General features: G+C 39.3%; 1 protein-coding gene across 1 annotated transcript; it reads right to left on the bottom strand.

Moving 5' to 3' along the window:
• Positions 1-1,141: 1,141 nt before the first annotated feature.
• tbx22 (T-box transcription factor 22) lies at positions 1,142-23,633 on the bottom strand. The gene is made up of 8 exons (XM_021583215.3): positions 23,149-23,633; positions 22,516-22,732; positions 20,947-21,048; positions 17,893-18,067; positions 13,662-13,826; positions 4,476-4,540; positions 4,316-4,389; positions 1,142-3,310 (listed from the first exon to the last, which is right to left on the bottom strand). Exons 1-8 carry the CDS (start codon positions 23,303-23,305, stop codon positions 2,760-2,762), a joined length of 1,506 nt encoding a protein of 501 aa, XP_021438890.3. The 5' UTR covers positions 23,306-23,633; the 3' UTR covers positions 1,142-2,759.
• Positions 23,634-25,028: the final 1,395 nt, after the last annotated feature.

Raw genomic sequence — 25,028 nt, 5'->3', positions numbered from 1 at the left:
ACTTTAACCCATTTTTAACCACTATAGCCTCATCTCTGGTTAAGAAGTAACCCACCTGCTCTGGACACTATGGCCAGTCTTTATTATCAACTTTTACCACAGCAAAGGATCACTAGTGATTTGTTTGAGATGTGCATGGTAACAGAGGACAAAATGTCCAATCTGCTATGCTTAATGAGCACCAACAAAGCAACTGGGCTGGATAACCTTCCTGCAAGATTCATAAAGGATAATGGTGGTGTCACTGCTAAAATTATAACTCATATTGTAAACCTTTCTATTACTAGTGGTACGTTTCCCAAGCATCTCAAAACAGCCTGGATGGTTCCACTCCACAAGAAGAGCAGTAAAACAAATGTAGGAAACTACAGGCCCGTGTCAATCCTCAGAACCTCATCCAAAATTGTTGAGAGATGAGTTTTTAATCAACTTGAAGGATACCTTCTGGAGAACAATCTTCTTTATGAACTCCAGTCTGACTTTAGAACAGCTCATTCCACTGATACTTGCCGTATCCACCTTTTTGACCACATTAAGCAGGAAAGTGAGAAGTGAAACTATACAGCTATGGTCATGAAAGCTTATGAATTGATGAAACTGAAATGCATGGGTCTAAATGATGTAGAAGTGAATTGGTTTAGGTCTTATCTGACCAACAGAACACAAGTATGTAATGTTGGTGATGTCAGAGGCCAAAGAAAAATCCTGTGGAGTACCACAGGGATCCATTTTAGGGCCTCTCTCATTTCTAATATATGTTAATGATATGCCAGATACAGTAAAGTCCTGCTTTATGCTGATGACTCAGCCATACTGGTATCAGGGAAGGACGCAGTTTACATAGAGGAGATCCTGAGCAAGGGATTGCATTTTGTTAGAGGTGGGTTGACTGACAACAAATTGTCACTGCATTTGGGATAAACTGAATTGATTGTGTGTGTGTGTGTGTGTGTGTGTGTGTGTGTGTGTGTGTGTGTGTGTGTGTGTGTGTATGTGTGTGTGTGTGTGTGTGTGTGTGTGTGTGTGTGTGTGTGTGTGTGTGTGTGTGTGTGTGTGTGTGTGTGTGTGTGTAACTGAGTCCAACAGCTCAACTAAACAGCGCTGTAAAATAATATTTGATTCCATAATTCAACAGAAAGTATTTTTAAAGCATTTTATGAAGTGGCATAATAATCACACTTATATAATTTGGTGTTTGTTAGGTCTGAGATATACACACACACACACACACACACACACACACACACACACACACACACACACACACACACACACACACACACACACACACAGAGTACATTTATACACAGCTCAGAGGGAACCTGAATGCTTGCTTGTAGAAAACAACATTTGGATTGCAGCTGAAAAAAATCAGTCAGAGGTAAAGTAGAAGGGTTAGGGTTAGAGTTAGGGTCAGTGATAAGGTTGGGGTTAGGGTCAGGGTCAGTGTTAGGGTCAGGGTTAGGGTCAGGGTCAGGGTAGAAAAAGAGAGAAAATATAAAACAGTAGATAACAGTGGTCTGATACAGCTCTAGTATATGATGATGGTCTGATACAGCTCTAGTAGATGGTGGTCAGATACAGCTCTAGTAGATGATGGTCTGATACAGCTTTAGTAGATGATGGTGGTTTGATACAGCTCTAGTAGATGATGGTCTGATACAGCTCTAGTAGATGATGGTGGTCTGATACAGCTCTAGTAGATGATGGTGGTCTGACACAGCTTTAGTAGATGATAATGGTCTGATACACCTCTAGTAGATGATGATGGTCTGATACAGCTCTAGTAGATGATGGTCTGATACAGCTCTAGTAGATGATGGTGGTCTGACACAGCTTTAGTAGATGATGGTGGTCTAATACCGCTCTAGTAGATCATGGTCTGATACAGCTCTAGTAGATGATGGTGGTCTGACACAGCTTTAGTAGATGATAATGGTCTGATACACCTCTAGTAGATGATGGTCTGATACAGCTCTAGTAGATGATGGTCTGATACAGCTCTAGTAGATGATGGTGGTCTGATACAGCTCTAGCAGATGACGGTGGTCTGATTATGCTCTAGTAGATGATGGTCTGATACGGCTCTAGTAGATGATGGTCTGATACATCTCTAGTAGATGATGGTCTGATACAGCTCTGGTAGATGATGGTCTGATACACCTCTAGTAGATGATGATGGTCTGATACAGCTCTAGTAGATGATGGTGGCCTGATACAGCTCTAGTAGATGATGATGGTCTGATACAGTTCTAGTAGATGATGATCTGATACATCTCTAGTGGATGATGGTCTGATACAGCTCTAGTAGATGATGGTGGTCTGATACAGCTCTAGTAGATAACGGTGGTCTGATACAGCTCTAGTAGATGATGGTCTGATACAGTTCTAGTAGATGATGATGGTCTGATACAGCTCTAGTAGATGATGGTCTGATACAGCTCTAGCAGATGATGGTCTGATACAGCTCTAGTAGATGATGCTGGTCTGATACAGCTCTAGTAGATGATGATGGTCTGATACAGCTCTAGTAGATGATGGTCTGATACAGCTCTAGCAGATGATGGTCTGATACAGCTCTAGTAGATGATGGTCTGATACAGCTCTAGCAGATGATGGTCTGATACAGCTCTAGTAGATGATGATGGTCTGATACAGCTCTAGTAGATGATGTAGTACATCTCCCTGGCGCTATGGTTTCCAGGATAAGGGCTACTTGTTATTGCTAGGTTAGGGTAAGGGTAAGGAAGGGTTAGAGGTCAGAGGCAGTGGTTGATGGTGGTGTTCCAGGGTGTCTGGCGTAGCAGACAGTCTGTGGTGCTGTCAGCCAGTTTGGCGTGGCATGAGAAAGCAGCGAGGTGAGCGTTTCTGGGTAGACTGGAGCGGTACAGACAGTACGGGGGAGCTGGGTCTGGGTGGGAGCGGTGAGGGTAGTGAGGGCCGGGTCCCCGCGGGGAGCTGTGAGAGGGAGGGGCCTGTAGGGGGTGTGGCTGCAGGCTGGGAGGATGTCCGGGAATGCCCCCCTGAAGACATAGAGCACTGAAGCCTGGAGCCTTCTTCCCCGGCAGGGCCGAGAGGAGGGGTGGCAGGGGGGAGTAGCGTCGGGGGGAAGGGCAGGGTCTGGCCGGCAGGGGGGAAATGGGGGAGAAGGGGGAGGTCTTGCAGCAGAGGGGAAGACAAAAGGAGTGCAGGCTGGTGTCGGGGCAGGAGAAGGAGGAGAGGGTGAAGGGGTGAGAGGTCAGAGGACAGGAGAGAGGGACAAGGCTCTTCAGAGGAGAAGTGCAGTTGCTTGGAGACCCACAGCTACCTCCTGATGAGACAAGACAACAAGACAACAGAAGGGGTTTAAAAACAAGATGAATAACCGTACCTATTGTTAGATTAATAACCAAAACACACCTGGATTAACAACCATAATAAGAGTTATACTAACAACCATAACTATAGATAGATTAACAACCATAATAAGAGTTTTACTAACAACCATAACTATAGATAGATTAACAACCATAATAAGAGTTATACTAACAACCATAACTATAGATAGATTAACAACCATAACTATAGATAGATTAACAACCATAACTATAGATAGATTAACAACCATAACTATAGATAGATTAACAACCATAACTATAGATAGATTAACAACCATAACTATAGATAGATTAACAACCATAATAAGAGTTATACTAACAACCATAACTATAGATAGATTAACAACCATAACTATAGATAGATTAACAACCATAACTATAGATAGATTAACAACCATAACTATAGATAGATTAACAACCATAACTATAGATAGATTAACAACCATAATAAGAGTTATACTAACAACCATAACTATAGATAGATTAACAACCATAACTATAGATAGATTAACAACCATAACTATAGATAGATTAACAACCATAATAAGAGGTAGATTAACGACCATAACTAGAGGTAGATTAACAACTATACCTAGAGGTAGATTAACAACTATACCTAGAGGTAGATTAACAACTATACCTAGAGGTAGATTAACAACTATACCTAGAGTTAGATTAACAATCATACCTAGAGTTAGATTAACGACCATAACTAGAGATAGATTAACAACTATACCTAGAGTTATATTAACAATCATACCTAGAGTTAGATTAACGACCATAACTAGAGTTAGATTAACGACCATAACTAGAGTTAGATTAACAACAATATAATGTAAATGTCTGTGATTGAGACTTCGAAGACGAATTGTTCTTAGTTTTACTTTTATAAGTGAGTGTCGGAATAGGTCTGTGTTTGTCTGTCAGTAGCCATTCACCTTGTAGCTGTAGAGTAAATGGTTTGAACTCCAGACTCCAGGGATAGGACTCCATGAGGCCGTCCAACACGCCCCTACACAGAGGGAGCATACAGAAGTGTTAAGTGAACTACATGGAGAATATGGTGTGATGTAGACACTTATAGCTGTGTTTGTTTACCTGTTCCGTCCTGGGTCTCTGAAGCCCTTAGCGAATGGGTTCCTGTCAATCTTCAATTTGGTGATCTGACAGCACAAACAACAAATCAGGACAGACAGAGGGTTAGGAATATAACCTACATGGTTTAGTAGGAGCTATGGTTTCCAAAGTCACAGCTTTGTGAACTCTGTCTACAAGGCCAGCATCCCGGAGTCGCCTCTTCACTGTTTAAGTTGAGACTGGTGTCTTGCGGGTACTATTTAATGAAGCTGCCAGTTGAGGACTTGTGAGGCGCCTGCTTCTCAAACTAGACACTCTAATGTACTTCTCCTCTTGCTCAGTTGTACACCGGGGCCTCCCACTCCTATTTCTATTTTGGTTAGGGCCAGTTTGCACTGTTCTGTGAAGGGAGTCGTACACAGTGTTGTACGAGATCTTCAGTTTCTTAGCAATTTCTCGCATAGACTGACGAGTTTCAGAAGAAAGTGTTTTGTTTCTGGCCATTTTGAGCCTGTAATCAAACTCACAAATGCTGAAGCTTCAAATACTCAACTAGTCTAAAGGTCAGATCAGTTTTATTGATTCTTTAATCAGAACAACAGTTTTCAGCTGTGCTAACATAATTGCAAAAGTGTTTTTCTAATGATCAATTTGCATTTTAAAGTGCTAGACTTGGATTAGGTAACACAATGTGCCATTGGAACACAGGAGTGATGGTTGCTGATAATGGGCCTCGGTACATCTATGTAGATATTCCATAAAAAATCAGCTGTTTCCAGCTACAATAGTCATTTACAACATTAACAATGTCTACACTGTATTTCTGATCAATTTGATGTTATTTTAATGGACACATTTTTTTTTGCTTTTGTTCAAAAACAAGTACATTTCTAAGTGACCCCAAACTTTTGAACGGTAGTGTAAGTCAACCCCAAATCAATGTAGTCCTCATCATTTTTGCGCTTCTTCGATGGTCCAATGTCCCTGTCTGTTGTTCGGTGCTTTTCCGGGTAAGGGGCCAGTAGCTTGGTGCTTTCCCGGGTAAGGGTAAGGTAATGTAGAATTACTGAGGCATTGGATGTGCTCGTGGAAGCAGAACAGCTTGTGTTGTTGACAGGTGCAGGTGTAGTACTGCTGGTAGTAGCAGTACTACCAGTAGAGCTGGTAAGTGTCTCTATGGATGCAGGCTTTACTTTTTGTAACCATTTATACATTTTCGAGCAAAGGGAATGAGTAGCAGCTACGTTTGGCTACATATGGACCGTTAGTGGAATTCCCGCGAGAGAGTAACGGTTAATGTGATTGGATGTTAATTATTTGACTAGGCACACAGAGTGTTGAGAAATCTGTGAATGTATTGTAATGTTTTAAAATGGTTTAAACTGCCTTAATTTTGCTCAACCCTAGGAAGAGTAGCTGATGCTTTGGCTGTTAGCCCAGAAACAAGATTCCGTCGAGGCCTCAACGCTTTTTGAGTCAAAGCTATTTTTCTGGGATTAAAGGTCAAAAACGAAAATAGAGCGATAATTTGACCGCTTCACGTCAAAGTACATGAACCTACAGAGTTCGGTAAAAAAGAACCAGACATTTATCTATCGTAATTTACGAGAAATCGTACAATGTAGAATTGGTGATGCTCAAAGAAATGTGTTTTTTTTTCCAAAAAAGTTACAGATCCAGGTGCAGCTTGTTCAGAAGAATCCGTTAAGGTGGGTTTCGGAGCTCTGCGAGATTTCTGTGATTTTCTGTAATAACACACACTCATTCAACCTTCTGTAAATAATTCAATTCTTTACGTAAAGACTTAAAACTCAATATTCTGTAGGGGTTGTTTCAAAGGGTTAAAAAGGTCACATCTTTCCAAAACTTCATATGTGTGATTAGGCAACCCTCATGAACTGTAAATCAGTAATTTCTCCCATCAGATTTCCAAGAAAAACTCACACACACACACACACACAGCAAGTACGGAATGACACAGTGTGTAGTTACCTTCATTCAAACTATCAAAGAACCATCAGACCTAGAGCTCTGAAACTTTAGAAACCTGTTCTAGTGCTCGATAGTTCGTGGTGAGTTATGTGGCTCTAGAAGGTTCTCAGACCGAGAAACAGCCTCGTACATTTGCAATAACTTCAATTCATTTTGACCATCACGAAAATGACAACATTTAGAAAAGTCCCAGAGTTGCAAGACTAGGTGCATTGAAACCGTCTCAGCCCATAGAGACAGACCCTAACATTTCTGTCCGATAGCTCATCCAAGGACCCCGTAGCAACGCCCGGAAAAAGTGGATTTTCAGCACCAATTAACCTGTTGGTACTAGGGGGCAGTATTTTCATTTTTGGAAAAATAACGTTCCCAAATTAAACGGGATATTTTGTCAGGACAAGATGCTAGAATATGCATACAGTGCCTTGCGAAAGTATTCGGCCCCCTTGAACTTTGCGACCTTTTGCCACATTTCAGGCTTTAAACATAAAGATATAAAACTGTATTTGTTTGTGAAGAATCAACAACAAGTGGGACACAATCATGAAGTGGAACGACATTTATTGGATATTTCAAACTTTTTTAACAAATTTAAAAAAACTAAAAAATTGGGCGTGCAAAATTATTCAGCCCCCTTAAGTTAATACTTTGTAGCACCACCTTTTGCTGCGATTACAGCTGTAAGTCGCTTAGGGTATGTCTCTATCAGTTTTGCACATCGAGAGACTGAAATTTTTTCCCATTCCTCCTTGCAAAACAGCTCGAGCTCAGTGAGGTTGGATGGAGAGCATTTGTGAACAGCAGTTTTCAGTTCTTTCCACAGATTCTCGATTGGATTCAGGTCTGGACTTTGACTTGGCCATTCTAACACCTGGATATGTTTATTTTTTAACCATTCCATTGTAGATTTTGCTTTATGTTTTGGATCATTGTCTTGTTGGAAGACAAATCTCCGTCCCAGTCTCAGGTCTTTTGCAGACTCCATCAGGTTTTCTTCCAGAATGGTCCTGTATTTGGCTCCATCCATCTTCCCATCAATTTTAACCATCTTCCCTGTCCCTGCTGAAGAAAAGCAGGCCCAAACCATGATGCTGCCACCACCATGTTTGACAGTGGGGATGGTGTGTTCAGCTGTGTTGCTTTTACGCCAAACATAACGTTTTGCATTGTTGCCAAAAAGTTCTATTTTGGTTTCATCTGACCAGAGCACCTTCTTCCACATGTTTGGTGTGTCTCCCAGGTGGCTTGTGGCAAACTTTAAACAACACTTTTTATGGATATCTTTAAGAAATGGCTTTCTTCTTGCCACTCTTCCATAAAGGCCAGATTTATGCAATATACGACTGATTGTTGTCCTATGGACAGAGTCTCCCACCTCAGCTGTAGATCTCTGCAGTTCATCCAGAGTGATCATGGGCCTCTTGGCTGCATCTCTGATCAGTCTTCTCCTTGTATGAGCTGAAAGTTTAGAGGGACGGCCAGGTCTTGGTAGATTTGCAGTGGTCTGATACTCCTTCCATTTCAATATTATCGCTTGCACAGTGCTCCTTGGGATGTTTAAAGCTTGGGAAATCTTTTTGTATCCAAATCCGGCTTTAAACTTCTTCACAACAGTATCTCGGACCTGCCTGGTGTGTTCCTTGTTCTTCATGATGCTCTCTGCGCTTTTAACGGACCTCTGAGACTATCACAGTGCAGGTGCATTTATACGGAGACTTGATTACACACAGGTGGATTATATTTATCATCATTAGTCATTTAGGTCAACATTGGATCATTCAGAGTTCCCCACTGAACTTCTGGAGAGAGTTTGCTGCACTGAAAGTAAAGGGGCTGAATACTTTTTGCACGCCCAATTTTTCAGTTTTTGATTTGTTAAAAAAGTTTGAAATATCCAATAAATGTCGTTCCACTTCATGATTGTGTCCCACTTGTTGTTGATTCTTCACAAAAAAATACAGTTTTATATCTTTATGTTTGAAGCCTGAAATGTGGCAAAAGGTTGCAAAGTTCAAGGGTGCCGAATACTTTCGCAAGGCACTGTATAACTGACAGCTTAGGATAGAAAACACTCTAAAATATACATATTTTTTTCAATTATTTTACCAGGTAAGTTGACCGAGAACACATTCTCATTTACAGCAATGCCCTGGGGAATAGTTACAGGGGAGAGGAGGGGGATGAATGAGTCAATTGTAAACTGGGGATTATTAGGTGACCATGATGATTTGAGGGCCAGATTGGGAATTTAGCCAGGACACCGGGGTGCCATGGGATCTTTAATGACCTCAGACAATCAGGACACCCGTTTTAACGTCCCATCTGAAAGACGGCACCCTACACAGGGCAGTGTCCCCAATTTTTTTAGACCAGAGGAAAGAGTGCCTCCTACCGGCCCTCCAAAACCACTTCCAGCAGAAGCAAGTTAAACAGAAGGCGCTATGAATTTTGGGCCTGCTCTGAAAAATGTGATAGTTGGCTTCTAAACGAGATGGAAAAAGTGGGTTTGGTGTCTGTCTGTATCAGCTTGGTGTCCGAATGATATTTAATTGAATGATGGACGCTGACTTGCTGGCTGACATTTGTCCATTTGCAATATGTTTAAACAGTGAAAAAACCTCACCAAATGGACATGATAAAATCAACACAACGAGCGACGGAGAGGAACCACTATCAATGCCCGGCCATCCCGTGTTCATCGAGCCAGTAAATTTTGCATTTCTGCAGTATTTTTGAGCATGTCAAATTCGTGATGGTAAATGCCCAATGAAACATATTGCAAATGGACAGCCGTGCGCCTGGTGATTGGAACGGGTTACCAGGAAAACATTTTTGAAATGGTTTTGAATGCCTTTAGGAGGGTGCAAGGGTTCCACGGCTGGGTAGGGAGCATCCATTTAGGACATTTTTCACTTTTCTCTCATCATACATGAAAAATAGACATTCTGGTGTGTGTGTTTCTGTCTTGAACAGATGGTGTGCGTGTTTCTGTCCTGAACAGAGTGTGTGTGTTTCTGTCCTGAACAGATGGTGTGTGTGATTCTGTCCTGAACAGATGGTGTGTGTTTCTGTCCTGAACAGATGGTGTGTGTGTTTCTGTCCTGAACAGATGGTGTGTGTGCGTGTGCCTGTCTATATTATTATGCATCCAGCAGAAGTGAAGTGGACCCTGATGAAGAGAGCTGCTGCCAATCAAATCAAATCAAATCATCAAATCAAATTTTATTTGTCACATACACATGGTTAGCAGATGTTAATGCGAGTGTAGCGAAATGCTTGTGCTTCTAGTTCCGACAATGCAGTAATAACAAGTAATCTAACTAACAATTCCAAAACTACTGTCTTGTACACAGTGTAAGGGGATAAAGAATATGTACATAAGGATATAAGAATGAGTGATGGTACAGAGCAGCATAGGCAAGATACAGTAGATGGTATCGAGTACAGTATGTACAAATGAGATGAGTATGTAAACAAAGTGGCATAGTTTAAAGTGGCTAGTGATACATGTATTACATAAGGATACAGTCGATGATATAGAGTACAGTATATACGTATGCATATGAGATGAATAATGTAGGGTAAGTAACATTATATAAGGTAGCATTGTTTAAAGTGGCTAGTGATATATTTACATCATTTCCCATCAATTCCCATTATTAAAGTGGCTGGAGTTGAGTCAGTGTCAGTGTGTTGGCAGCAGCCACTCAGTGTTAGTGGTGGCTGTTTAACAGTCTGATGGCCTTGAGATAGAAGCTGTTTTTCAGTCTCTCGGTCCCAGCTTTGATGCACCTGTACTGACCTCGCCTTCTGGATGATAGCGGGGTGAACAGGCAGTGGCTCGGGTGGTTGATGTCCTTGATGATCTTTATGGCCTTCCTGTGACATCGGGTGGTGTAGGTGTCCTGGAGGGCAGGTAGTTTGCCCCCGGTGATGCGTTGTGCAGACCTCACTACACTCTGGAGAGCCTTACGGTTGAGGGCGGTGCAGTTGCCATACCAGGCGGTGATACAGCCCGCCAGGATGCTCTCGATTGTGCATCTGTAGAAGTTTGTGAGTGCTTTTGGTGACAAGCCGAATTTCTTCAGCCTCCTGAGGTTGAAGAGGCGCTGCTGCGCCTTCTTCACGATGCTGTCTGTGTGAGTGGACCAATTCAGTTTGTCTGTGATGTGTATGCCGAGGAACTTAAAACTTGCTAACCTCTCCACTACTGTTCCATCGATGTGGATGGGGGGGTGTTCCCTCTGCTGTTTCCTGAAGTCCACAATCATCTCCTTAGTTTTGTTGACGTTGAGTGTGAGGTTATTTTCCTGACACCACACTCCGAGGGCCCTCACCTCCTCCCTGTAGGCCGTCTCGTCGTTGTTGGTAATCAAGCCTACCACTGTTGTGTCGTCCCCAAACTTGATGATTGAGTTGGAGGCGTGCGTGGCCACGCAGTCGTGGGTGAACAGGGAGTACAGGAGAGGGCTCAGAACGCACCCTTGTGGGGCCCCAGTGTTGAGGATCAGTGGGGAGGAGATGTTGTTGCCTACCCTCACCACCTGGGGGCGGCCCGTCAGGAAGTCCAGTACCCAGTTGCACAGGGCGGGGTCAAGACCCAGGGTCTCGAGCTTGATGACGAGCTTGGAGGGTACTATGGTGTTGAATGCCGAGCTGTAGTCGATGAACAACATTCTCACATAGGTATTCCTCTTGTCCAGATGGGTTAGGGCAGTGTGCAGTGTGGTTGAGATTGCAACGTCTGTGGACCTATTTGGGCGGTAAGCAAATTGGAGTGGGTCTAGGGTGTCAGGTAGGGTGGATGTGGGGGCTACGGGGCGGTAGTCGTTTAGCTCAGTTACCTTAGCTTTCTTGAGAACAGGAACAATGGTGGCCCTCTTGAAGCATGTGGGAACAGCAGACTGGTATAGGGATTGATTGAATATGTCCGTAAACACACCGGCCAGCTGGTCTGCGCATGCTCTGAGGGCGCGGCTGGGGATGCCGTCTGGGCCTGCAGCCTTGCGAGGGTTAACACGTTTAAATGTCTTACTCACCTCGGCTGCAGTGAAGGAGAGACCGCATGTTTTCGTTGCAGGCCGTGTCAGTGGCACTGTATTGTCCTCAAAGCGGGCAAAAAAGTTATTTAGTCTGCCTGGGAGCAAGACATCCTGGTCCATGACTGGGCTGGATTTCTTCCTGTAGTCCGTGATTGACTGTAGACCCTGCCACATGCCTCTTGTGTCTGAGCCGTTGAATTGAGATTCTACTTTGTCTCTGTACTGGCGCTTAGCTTGTTTGATAGCCTTGCGGAGGGAATAGCTGCACTGTTTGTATTCGGTCATGTTACCAGACACCTTGCCCTTATTAAAAGCAGTGGTTCGCGCTTTCAGTTTCACACGAATGCTGCCATCAATCCACGGTTTCTGGTTAGGGAATGTTTTAATCGTTGCTATGGGAACGACATCTTCAACGCACGTTCTAATGAACTCGCACACCGAATCAGCGTATTCGTCAATGTTGTTATCTGACGCAATACGAAACATCTCCCAGTCCACGTGATGGAAGCAGTCTTGGAGTGTGGAGTCAGCTTGGTCGGACCAGCGTTGGACAGACCTCAGCGTGGGAGCCTCTTGTTTTAGTTTCTGTCTGTAGGCAGGGATCAACAAAATGGAGTCGTGGTCAGCTTTTCCGAAAGGGGGGCGGGGCAGGGCCTTATATGCGTCGCGGAAGTTAGAGTAACAATGATCCAAGGTCTTTCCACCCCTGGTTGCGCAATCGATATGCTGATAAAATTTAGGCAGTCTTGTTTTCAGATTAGCCTTGTTAAAATCCCCAGCTACAATTAATGCAGCCTCCGGATAAATCGTTTCCAGTTTGCAGAGAGTTAAATAAAGTTAGTTCAGAGCCATCGATGTTTCTGCTTGGGGGGGGGGATATATACGGCTGTGATTATAATCGAAGAGAATTCTCTTGGTAGATAATGCGGTCTACATTTGATTGTGAGGAATTCTAAATCAGGTGAACAGAAGGATTTGAGTTCCTGTATGTTTCTTTCATCACACCATGTCACGTTGGCCATGAGGCATACGCCCCCGCCCCTCTTCTTACCAGAAAGATGTTTGTTTCTGTCAGCGCGATGCGTGGAGAAACCCGTTGGCTGCACCGCTTCGGATAGAGTCTCTCCAGTGAGCCATGTTTCAGTGAAGCAAAGGACGTTACAGTCTCTGATGTCCCTCTGGAATGCTACCCTTGCTCGGATTTCATCAACCTTGTTGTCAAGAGACTGGACATTGGCAAGAAGAATGCTAGGGAGTGGTGCACGGTGTGCCCGTCTCCGGAGTCTGACCAGAAGACCGCCTCGTTTCCCTCTCTTTCGGAGTCGTTTTTTTGGGTCGCTGCATAGGATCCACTCCGTTGTCCTGTTTGTAAGGCAGAACACAGGATCCGCGTCGCGAAAAACATATTCTTGGTCGTACTGATGGTGAGTTGACGCAGCTCTTATATTCAGTAGTTCTTCTCGACTGTATGTAATGAAACCTAAGATGACCTGGGGTACCAATGTAAGAAATAACACGTAAAAAAACAAAAAACTGCATAGTTTCCTAGGAACGCGAAGCGAGGCGGCCATCTCTGTCGGCGCCGGAAGTCAGTTCCGCGCCGGAAGTCATGAATGAATCCACGAGAGTCTTCTGTTACTGCAGGGACCACAGGCAACACCACGGTCACATGGACACACACACACACATGAAGCCAGTCCTCCATATTACTTCTACTGAGTATCTAGTTTAGACCACATTAAAGCCAATCCTCAATAATAATTAGACCACAGTGAAGCCAGTCCTCCATATTAATTCTACTGAGTATCTAGTTTACACCATAGTGAAGCCAGTCCTCCATATTAATTCTACGGAGTATCTAGTTTACACCACTGTGAAGCCAGTCCTCCATATTAATTCTACGGAGTATCTAGTTTACACCACAGTGAAGCCAGTCCTCCTGATCCATTATACTGATTTTCTAGTTCAGACCACAGTGAAGCCATAGTCCCTGTTCCATTATACTGTGTTAGCATTAATACAAAAATCATATTTTCAATAACTGAGTTAACTACCTTTTGGTTCTGATAGACTGTTCTAAATTCGCTGTTCTGATTGGCTGACGCAGTAAGTGCTTGTTAGTTCTGATTGGTAAGGCAGTACCTATTGGTTCTGACTGGCTGAGAGAAAGTACCTGTTGGTTCTGATAGGCTGTCACGGTGGTGAACTCTGTCTCTGGGAAGGAGAAGCTGGCCATACCCTCAGTGGGTAGCGAGGGGATTTTTGATAGGTCCAGCCGGGGGTTGTGGCGGATCACATGGACGCGAGGCTTGTACTTATGCATTGACTGTAGAATGATCTGAACCAAGAGAGTCATTTAGAGAATGAGGTCAATGTGATGTCCATCAGCACAATATAGATATTACATGCATTTTGGACATGTATGTTGTGTTTTGGAGGTTAGGGTTAGGTGATGTGACTTATCGGACACCATCACCATGCAGTAGCCATTTTAACTTTCATCATGACTCTAGCCTTTTTTCTAACAAAACATTTCTCATCTCAGATAGTTTGAAGCCTCTTTCAGTAAACTGTTTATTCTTGAACCATAAAATACAGTGATGGAATAGAATTAAGCAATAAGGAGGTGTGGTATATGGCCGATATACCACGGCTAAGGGCTGTTCTTATGTACAACACAATGCGGAGTACAGCCTGCACACAGCCCTTAGCCGTGGTATATTGTCCATGTACCACCAACCCAAGAGGAGTCTTATTGTAATTATAAATTGGTTACTGTCATTAATAGACTTGTTTACGGTTCTAATAATGTTGGTAACCAGTTTATAATGTTGGTAACCACTTTAAATTGTTGTTAACCAGTTTATAATGTTGGTAACCAGTTTATAATATAATGACTTGTTTACTGTTCTAATAATGTTGGTAACCAGTTTATAATATAATGACTTGTTTACTGTTCTAATAATCTTGGTAACCAGTTTATAATGTTGGTAACCAGTTTATAATGTTGGTATCAGTTAATAATGTTGGTAACCAGTTTATAATGTTGGTAACCAGTTTATAATATAATGACTTGTTTACTGTTCTAATAATGTTGGTAACCAGTTTATAATGTTGGTAACCAGTTTATAATGTTGGTATCAGTTAATAATGTTGGTAACCAGTTTATAATGTTGGTAACCAGTTTATAATGTTGGTATCAGTTAATAATGTTGGTAACCAGTTTATAATGTTGGTAACCAGTTTATAATATAATGACTTGTTTACTGTTCTAATAATGTTGGTAACCAGTTTATAATGTTGGTAACCAGTTTATAATGTTGGTATCAGTTAATAATGTTGGTAACCAGTTTATAATGTTGGTAACCAGTTTATAATGTTGGTATCAGTTAATAATGTTGGTAACCAGTTTATAATGTTGGTAACCAGTTTATAATATAATGACTTGTTTACTGTTCTAATAATGTTGGTAACCAGTTTATAATGTTGGTAACCAGTTTATAATGTTGATAACCAGTTTATAATGTTGGTAACCAGTTTATAATGTTGGTAACCAGTTTATAATGTTGGTAACCAGTTTATAATGTTGGTAACCAGTTCATAATGTTGGTAACAGTTAATAATGTTGGTAAACAGTTTATAATGTTGGTAACCAGTTTATAATATAATGACTTGTTTACTGTTCTAATAATGTTGGTAACCAGTTTATAATATAATGACTTGTTTACTGTTCTGATAATGTTGGTAACCAGTTTATAATGTTGGTAACCAGTTGATAATAGAATTACTTGTTTACTGTTCTAATAATGTTGGTAACCAGTTTATAATGTTGGTAACCAGTTTATAATATAATGACTTGTTTACTGTTCTGATAATGTTGGTAACCAGTTTATAATGTTGGTAACCAGTTGATAATAGAATTACTTGTTTACTGTTCTAATAATGTTGGTAACAGTTTAAAGTGTTGGTAACCAGTTTATATTGTTGTTAACCAGTTTATAATGTTGGTAACCAGTTTATAATGTTGGTAACCAGTTGATAATAGAATTACTTGTTTACTGTTCTAATAATGTTGGTAACAGTTTAAAATGTTGGTAACCAGTTTATAATGTTGGTAACCAGTTTATAATGTTGGTAACCAGTTGATAATAGAATTACTTGTTTACTGTTCTAATAATGTTGGTAACCAGTTGATAATGTTGGTAAGCAGTTTATAATGTTGGTAACCAGTTTATAATGTTGGTAACCAGTTGATAATGTTGTTAACCAGTTTATAATGTTGGTAAGCAGTTTATAATGTTGGTAACCAGTTTATAATAGAATTACTTGTTTACTGTTCTAATAATGTTGGTAACCAGTTTTTAATGTTGGTAACCAGTTTATAATAGAATTACTTCTTTACTGTTCTAATAATGTTGGTAACCAGTTTATAATGTTGGTAACAGTTTATAATGTTGGTAACAGTTTATAATGTTGGTAACCAGTTTATAATGTTGGTAACCAGTTTATAATGTTGGTAACCAGTTTATAATGTTGGTAACCAGTTCATAATGTTGGTAACAGTTAATCATGTTGGTAAACAGTTTATAATGTTGGTAACCAGTTTATAATGTTGGTAACCAGTTTATAATATAATGACTTGTTTACTGTTCTAATAATGTTGGTAATCAGTTTATAATGTTGGTAACCAGTTCATAATGTTGGTAACTAGTTGATAATGTTGTTAACCAGTTTATAATGTTGGTAAGCAGTTTATAATGTTGGTAACCAGTTTATAATAGAATTACTTGTTTACTGTTCTAATAATGTTGGTAACCAGTTTTTAATGTTGGTAACCAGTTTATAATATAATTACTTCTTTACTGTTCTAATAATGTTGGTAACCAGTTTATAATGTTGGTAACAGTTTATAATGTTGGTAACAGTTTATAATGTTGGTAACCAGTTTATAATGTTGGTAACCAGTTTATAATGTTGGTAACCAGTTTATAATGTTGGTAACCAGTTCATAATGTTGGTAACAGTTAATCATGTTGGTAACCAGTTTATAATGTTGGTAACCAGTTTGTAATATAATGACTTGTTTACTGTTCTAATAATGTTGGTAACCAGTTTATAATACAATGACTTGTTTACTGTTCTGATAATGTTGGTAACCAGTTTATAATGTTGGTAACCAGTTGATAATAGAATTACTTGTTTACTGTTCTAATAATGTTGTTAACAGTTTAAAATGTTGGTAACTAGTTTATAATAGAATTACTTGTTTACTGTTCTAATAATGTTGGTAACCAGTTTATAATGTTGGTAACCAGTTTATAATATAATTACTTCTTTACTGTTCTAATAATGTTGGTAACCAGTTTATAATGTTGGTAACAGTTTATAATGTTGGTAACAGTTTATAATGTTGGTAACCTGTTTATAATAGAATGACTTGTTTACTGTTCTGATAATGTTGGTAACCAGTTTATAATAGAACGACTTGTTTACTGTTCTGATAATGTTGGTAACCAGTTTATAATAGAATGACTTGTTTACTGTTCTGATAATGTTGGTAACCAGTTTATAATAGAATGACTTGTTTACTGTTCTGATAATGTTGGTAACCAGTTTATAATAGAATGACTTGTTTACTGTTCTGATAATGTTGATAACCAGTTTATAATGTTGGTAACCAGTTTATAATGTTGGTAACCATGTTATAATGTTGGTAACCAGTTTATAATGTTGTTAACCAGTTTATAATGTTGGTAACCATTTTATAATATAATGACTTGTTTACTGTTCTAATAATGTTGGTAACCAGTTTATAATGTTGGTAACCAGTTTATAATGTTGGTAACAGTTTATAATGTTGGTAACCAGTTTATAATGTTGGTAACAGTTTATAATGTTGGTAACCAGTTTATAATGTTGGTAACAGTTTATAATGTTTGTAACCAGTTTATAATATAATTACTTGTTTACTGTTCTAATAATGTTGGAAACCAGTTTATAATAGAATGACTTGTTTACTGTTCTAATAATGTTGGTAACCAGTTTATAATGTTGGTAACCAGTTTATAATGTTGGTAAACAGTTTGTAATGTTGGTAACCAGTTTATAATATAATTACTTGTTTACTGTTCTAATAATGTTGGAAACCAGTTTATAATGTTCGTAACCAATTTATAATAGAATTACTTGTTTGGTATACCATGGCTTCCATCCAATCAGCATCCAGTACCTACACTACCCGGATTATAAAAGTAGTTTTAAACCTGGTAGTTTGGATCCTGGATGATGATTGGCTAAAACAGCATTCCAGCCATGTTTAATAAAGTCCTATAGATTAGCAGTCAGATAGTTATAGAACACAGTAGATTAAATGATTGTAGATCACAAAGAGAGATGTGACGTACGTGTCCCTTGTCCTCCATCTCGTTATTGGTCAGTTTGACCCGATCGAAGCTGATCACCTGACGCATCCACGTCTCGCCCACGCACGGGGAGTCCGGGTGCATGTACAAGCGCGGCGCGATGCAGGAGTGGTCCGTATTTCCTGCCACCATCCACTGAGAGCTGTGGTACACATACCTAAATATGACAGAACATCACAACAGAACATCACATACCTAAAAACAACATCAGAACAGAATATCAGAACATCACATACCTAAATACAACAGAACATCACAACATCACATTCCTAAATACAACAGAACATCAAAACAGAACATCCGAATATCACATACCTAAATACAACAGAATATCACAACAGAACATCAGAATATCACATACCTAAAAACAACAGAATATCACAAAAGAACATCACATACCTAAATACAACAGAACATCAGAACAGAACATCAGAACATCACATAACGAAATACAACAGAACATCAGAATATCACATACCTAAAAACAACAGAATATCACAACAGAACATCAGAATATCACATACCTAAAAACAACAGAATATCACAAAAGAACATCACATACCTAAATACAACAGAACATCAGAACAGAACATCAGAACATCATATAACGAAATACAACAGAACATCACATACCTAAATAAAACAGAACATCAGAACAGAACATCAGAACATCACATACCTAAATACAACAGAACATCAGAACAGAACATCAGAATATCACATAACGAAATACAACAGAACATCACATACCTAAATACATCAGAATATCAGAATATCAGAACAGAACAGCTGAACATCACATACCTAAATACATCAGAATATCAGAATATCAGAACATCACATACCTAAATAAAACAGAACATCACAACAGAACATTACAACATCACATACCTAAATACATCAGAATATCACATACTTAAATACAACAGAATATCACATACCTAAATACCACAGAACATCAGAATATCAGAATATCACATACCTTAAAATAACAGAACATCAGAACAGAATATCAGAATATCACATAACTAAATACAACAGAACGTCAGAATATCAGAACAGAAAATCTGAATATCACATAGGTAAATAGGTAGGTAAACATAGTTTTTTACATAGGTAAAAACGGAATAGCAGAACAGAATATCAGAATATCAGAACAGAACATCAGAACATCACATACCTAAATACAACAGAATATCAAAACAGAATATCATAATAGAATATCAGAAAAGAAAATCAGAAAAGGACATCACAACAGAATATCAGAACATCAGAATATCACAACAGAACATCAGAATATCAGAACAGAACATCAGAACAGAATATCAGAACAGAATATCAGAACAGAATATCAGAACATCAGAACAGAAAATCAGAACATTACATCAAAACAGAACATCAGAACAGAATATCAGAACAGAACATTAGAACAGAATATCAGAACACAATATCAAAACAGAACATCAGAATAGAATATCAGAATAGAACATCAGAACAGAATATCAGAACAGAACATTAGAACAGAATATCAGAACACAATATCAAAACAGAACATCAGAATAGAATATCAGAATAGAAGATCAGAACAGAATATCAGAACATCAGAACACAATATCAGAACAGAATATCAAAACAGAATATCAAAACAGAATATCAAAACAGAATATCAAAACAGAATATGAGAACAGAACATTGGAACAGAACATCAGAACATAATATCAGAACAGAATATCAGAACAGACCATCAGAACACAATATCAGAATAGAATATCAGAATAGAATATCCTTCAACTCTATTGTCCACCTAGAGTTGACAAGTTGGCTTCACTAACAACAGATGAAAATACTAATAATGAATTGTGACCACATAGTTCTCCTCTTACAAAGCTATGCCATAGGAGGCTAATGTTAACTAGTTGGCTAATCGTTGCCCATGAAAGGAAGTTAGGCAAGCTAGCAAGCATTTTAGTCAGGTAGGTTAGGACAACAAAAACTAAAAGGGTGTACTGTATGACAGAGTGATAGACCGTTTTGCCAACATGAAAGACAGGAGGATGGCATTGGCGTTTCTCTACAAGTAGGGTGAGTCAACATGTTTTTTCAACTTAAACACACAGCAAGCAGCACCATGGACAGGCACATAGCTTACATTGATTTCTGAATGGTTTTTAAAATATTTTAGTTGGCGCTGTATTACACGATGCAGAGGTGATTAGATGATGTTGATGTGGTTCTGCAATAGAGGCAGCTCCTGTTTTATTTTCCACTTGTGGTAACTCTTCTGTGTTCTCAATCAATAGTTGTTTAGTAGTTGAAGAATGTTATAAATATGAACTTGCCTGACCATGCTATGGTCATGTAACTGTTACATGCTATATGCTTTGTGGACTTCACCCAGCAGATTTTGCTCTCCAGTTTGGTAATAAAACAAAGGTTTGGTGGAATTTATTCTGCCACTGTGTCTTCTAAATATGGTATTGGAACTGAATTGTTTCATATTTCCTGGATATAGTATGCTTACTTGCTTACTTACTTACTTTATTGTGTATTTCATATTTCTAATTCAGAATTATCTTTATTTTTGTATTTAAAAAAAAAATGTTATTCTTTATTGCATTGATGGGTTTTGAGTTTGCTAGATTTGCATTTCACTGTACTTGTGCACGTGACATTAAAACTTGAAATGTAGTGTCTCAGGTTATAGAGCGAACTAACAGGTTATAGAGCAAACAACGCATTTATCACAACACATTGGTTGTAATATGGCTTTTTCCCCTAGCTTGACTTCCCCGGTGATTTTACCCAAGCACCGCTACTGTCACCCTGTGCTCGTTAAATCTGTGTATATTGGGTAAAATGTTTGATTTATAGTATAAAAATATAGTATAATTGCAGCTTCATTCAGATAAATTTTAATACAAAGGAAATACCTATTGATGCAATAATGCGCTGGTTTTAAAGTACGTTTCTAAAATAGGAGACAATTTCCTTTCGTGCAATTTACAATTGTAGGCTACATATACGTTTAGGGTCTACCTGTATCGTTTGGAGTCGACGGGCAAAACGTCCATGGCGATGTAGTACTGCTGGCACGGGTCCAAGTTACGCACCTTTACGCGCAAGGACGGGAACATCCTCCTGTAGAAAACACACACAAAGAGTTTAAAGTAGGACAAATTAGCTAAAATGGTTATCATATAATAAGCGTATTTAATTCAATCCATAATGTTATTAAATATCAGCTAGTGTGGAGAACTAATAAAACTAACAGAGATCAGTGTTTTGATGCGTCAGTTAAATTCGTTGGAAATGTAACACCAGTGAAAGAGAGAATGCGGGCCTCAGTCAAGGTGAATCTCTGAGGCCACGAGGGCATTACTCATCTCATAAAAAGGACTATCAAATGTTTAAAAAGAACTTTGCAGCAACAGAGATAATAGAATTTACAACAAGTCATGAAATGTTTAGGCTATGTAGAATAACATGTGCTTTTATGAAACTGTTATGAAAATGTGAACGAATATGCAAAGAAATTCAAATGACAAAATTACCCCAAAATGTAATTACAAAATAACAGAGCTCTAATTCCTGAGGAATAAAGCGTGTACATAGTTAATTATATGATAAGAGTCAAAGAATATAAAGTTATAGAAATACTATGACAAAATACAACCCTAAAATACTATGAAAAAATACAACCCTAAAATACTATGAAAAAATACAACCCTAAAATACTTGAAAAAATTCCAATGGCCTTTATAAAATGATAAAAAAGCATCCCAAGTAGTTTTTACGGGGTAGCACTGACCCTGTAAAGTAAATACTCGATTTTCCCCCCACCTACACAAACTGCTGTTGTTGTTTTAACTGTGTAAAAACGTTGTTTCTATTGGTGAAATTAAATAAACATTCAATAGTTCAAAGGCTGCAGTAAACTGTACATTTAATTTGGCGGTCATCTTATACAACGAAAATACAATTAGCGAACTGTAGATACAGCCTACATAAAGATTTCGTACACATCAATCGAATAATAGGCTATAAATCTGTATAATAGACTATAGGCCTGTATAATAGAATATAGGCTTGTATAATAGCGGCGGCAGGGTAGCCTAGTGGTTAGAGCGTTGGACTAGTAACCGGAAGTTCAAACCCCCGAGCTGACATGGTACAAATATGTCGTTCTGCCCCTGAACAGGCAGTTAACCCACTGTTCAATGAAAATAAGAATTTGTTCTTAACTGACTTGCCTAGTTAAATAAGGTAAAATAAAAAAAATAAAAAATAATAGCCTATAGGCCTGTATAACATAATATAGGCCTGCATAATACGCTATAGAAAATATGTTTTTGCAAGTGCAACATCAGTGACTTGTTGTAACACACCTATACGCCTATACGATTGTGTCTCTTTCCTGACCAATGTGTATTATCCTCATACTGTAAATCAGATGAATTAACAGTTTGATTAGTGTTTAGTCCATAGTGTAGTGTATTGGCTACTGTGTGTTAGTGTGTAAAGGTCTGAGTTTTACCTAGTTTAGCTAGCTTGTGTAAAGGTCTGTAATTTGACAGTTTGGTAGGCGTGTGAAGGGGTCAGTTTTACCTGCCGGCTTTGGTAATAATCATCTCTGTCCCGATCTCATGGAACCTGGTCCACAGATCCGACCCCTGGAGCTCCACCCGGACCTCACTCTCCTCTCTACCCGGGTTAGAGTCACTTTCTCCCGTCCTTGTCCTTTCTTCTCTCCCAGGCTCAGAGTCGCACTCTCCCAGCCTTCTTGGCGTGTTACCAGCCTTCCTCCTCTGGTCGTTTGGGTAATCTTTTTTGTGTAAAGGAACAGTTTAAGACATTCTATGTTGTTGATAAATTAGAACTGTTGCATCCTGAACATGCGGAATGCTGCTGGCTTGATTCCATTTAAGTGTAAAGCTTTCAGCTGTTTCCTTTAATTAAAACACATCAATTTGACAAACCATTGAAGTGAAAAACGCTAGGAATGTGTAGTCCTACAAACTCAACACAAAGCCACAAAACATGTTGTTGTTTTCTATTTTACTACTTGGACAGTGCTTCTCAGAAGAAGCAAAGACATCACTCCAATACACTGTACTGTTTTTATTTTTACATTATTGTATACATTTTCTGTCTTATAAAAAAATGACTTTTTATTCAAGTTCGTCGCAGAATAATGCGTGTGAAAAACAGAGAGATGCGCGCGGGTTAAAGTTGACCGACCGTGCTCGTATGTCTCCTGTCGAACAGAGCTTGTCTCCGTCTCTGTGTCTCCCGGTGAGCTCGAGTCCTTCCCGTTCTCCCTCTTCATCCTCTTTATCGTTTTACCGACCAACGCTTCCACCGAGAAAGCGTGGGCTCGTGAGCTCAGACCCTGCATCCTGGCGCGAGGCGGTCAGTCTCCTTTCTCTGGGGTCCTGAAAGCTGCACTCTTGTCGTGCGCTGTTCCGTTTTCCGCTTCACCCAGGGCCTCTGCGAGCCCCCGGTCCGTCTATCTGTCTTCTGTTCATGTGGCTATGCGACGCAGCTAATTGACCCGGCGAGTTCCCATTTCTCCGTGGCGTGCGCACTATGCATCTAAATCCTTGTTAACGGCCCCGCGATTTCCGCTTGCCTCTCTCCTCCCTTTCCTCCTTTTCACGCTCCTCTGTTCCTCTCCTCGCTTTCCTTCTCTCTCTCTCTCTCCATCTCCCTCTCCCCCCCCCCCCCCCCCCTCTCTCTCTCTCAAATCAATTCAAAGGGTTTTAATTGGCATGGGAAACATGTGTTTACATTGCCAAAGCAAATAGAATAGAACATAAATAAAACGGTAAATAAACAACGTAAATAAACACTAAACATTACACTCACGTCGATAGACGGCAATTATCAGTTCTCATTATGTATTTCTTAGGTAATTGCATGTTTATGATAGCGTCATCATTCTATTTTATTAATGCATCTGATACTCCTGCATTCTCCTTTTGTCTGGGTTTTTGGACAGCTTTTAGACTCATCTCTTGACTGAAACAAACATTTAGACAGCCATATTAGGTGAACTGTTAAAGCACCATTGAGTAAGACATTGCTCATCCCCGTCACAAACCGTAGCTTTTTTTGTATATTTCAGATTGTAACAAAACAATCTGGAGTTATGAAAATAATTATTTTAATGGTGAAAAAACAGTGAATAATGAATTTTATTGCTCCATTTGTTTGGTGTGTTGGTTTAATTACATCTTCTCCATGTCCAGTTTTTAAATTTGTATTTTGTCAATTATTCAAAATAGTGAAATTACATTCAACATCTATTTGTTGAATAACTCGTTCCTAAAAGGCACCCAACTATACGATTGATTTAAGCTAAACGAAAGATGTTTTTAATACACTACTATTTTGTTTTAACGTGAACAACAGTATTTACAGTTTTCCCGTTATAGAAAGCCCTGCTCTGTTTTAACTATGATCATACATAATAAAACAGCCTATTAGAGAATATTTACACGTGTGATATTTAATCTAAAATAACAGGTTTATAAAAAAAAGATTCTGAAATTCAATGTTAGTTTGTCAATCAAATACATGCCATTTTAGCTTGTCAATAAAATAAACGAGACGTAAGTTTGTCAAAAAAATAAATGAGATATTAGTTTCTCAATAAAATAAATTAGATAGTTCGCCTATATTTTTTTAAGCGAACCCATTGTAGTCTTTCATATTCCATATTTATTTTATATTTTTCAGCCTGCGTGGCAACATAATGTTGAGAGTGGTAATATAATGTTATTTAAAGGACAGGGGGAAATCCTGGGACAAATATTTGACTCGAGACAAACTCGGAACATCTGGAGAGCCTATTTAATATATATCCCTGAAACTCTCTCTCCTTCTCGGTTGAAGCTGACATTTCCGTTATTAATTTGGAGGCTTTCTGTAAGTAAAACGGTTTTGTGTCTCGCGCTGCACCGGTGTGGGAGAGGGTCTGCGGTGCTATGTGAGAGCTGTCTGGTTCTCATAACAGGGATCAGATGGAGTTTGGCGTGCGGGAAAACGGGGCCATAATGACAGCTGGAGATTATTACATTACCTTCTGACATGAAATAGATCCATTCAACACAAACACA

The sequence above is a fragment of the Oncorhynchus mykiss genome, chromosome 25, assembly GCF_057628025.1.
Source record: "Oncorhynchus mykiss isolate SJ-2025 chromosome 25, ASM5762802v1, whole genome shotgun sequence".
Taxonomy (NCBI): Eukaryota; Metazoa; Chordata; class Actinopteri; order Salmoniformes; family Salmonidae; genus Oncorhynchus; species Oncorhynchus mykiss.
The sequence above is the reverse complement of the archived record's forward strand: the minus strand, read 5'-3'. Positions and strand labels throughout refer to the sequence as shown.

What these genes read in the sequence shown, in the direction of transcription:
- tbx22 (XM_021583215.3), bottom strand. Translation starts at nt 23,305, where the DNA reads ATGCAGGGTCTGAGCTCACGAGCCCACGCTTTCTCGGTGGAAGCGTTG. An exon ending in ATTATTACCAAAGCCGGCAG is followed by an intron (nt 21,049 to 22,515) that starts GTAAAACTGACC and finishes TGTTTTCTACAG; the next exon opens with GAGGATGTTCCCGTCCTTGC. An exon ending in GTCGACTCCAAACGATACAG is followed by an intron (nt 18,068 to 20,946) that starts GTAGACCCTAAA and finishes TGTCATATTTAG; the next exon opens with GTATGTGTACCACAGCTCTC.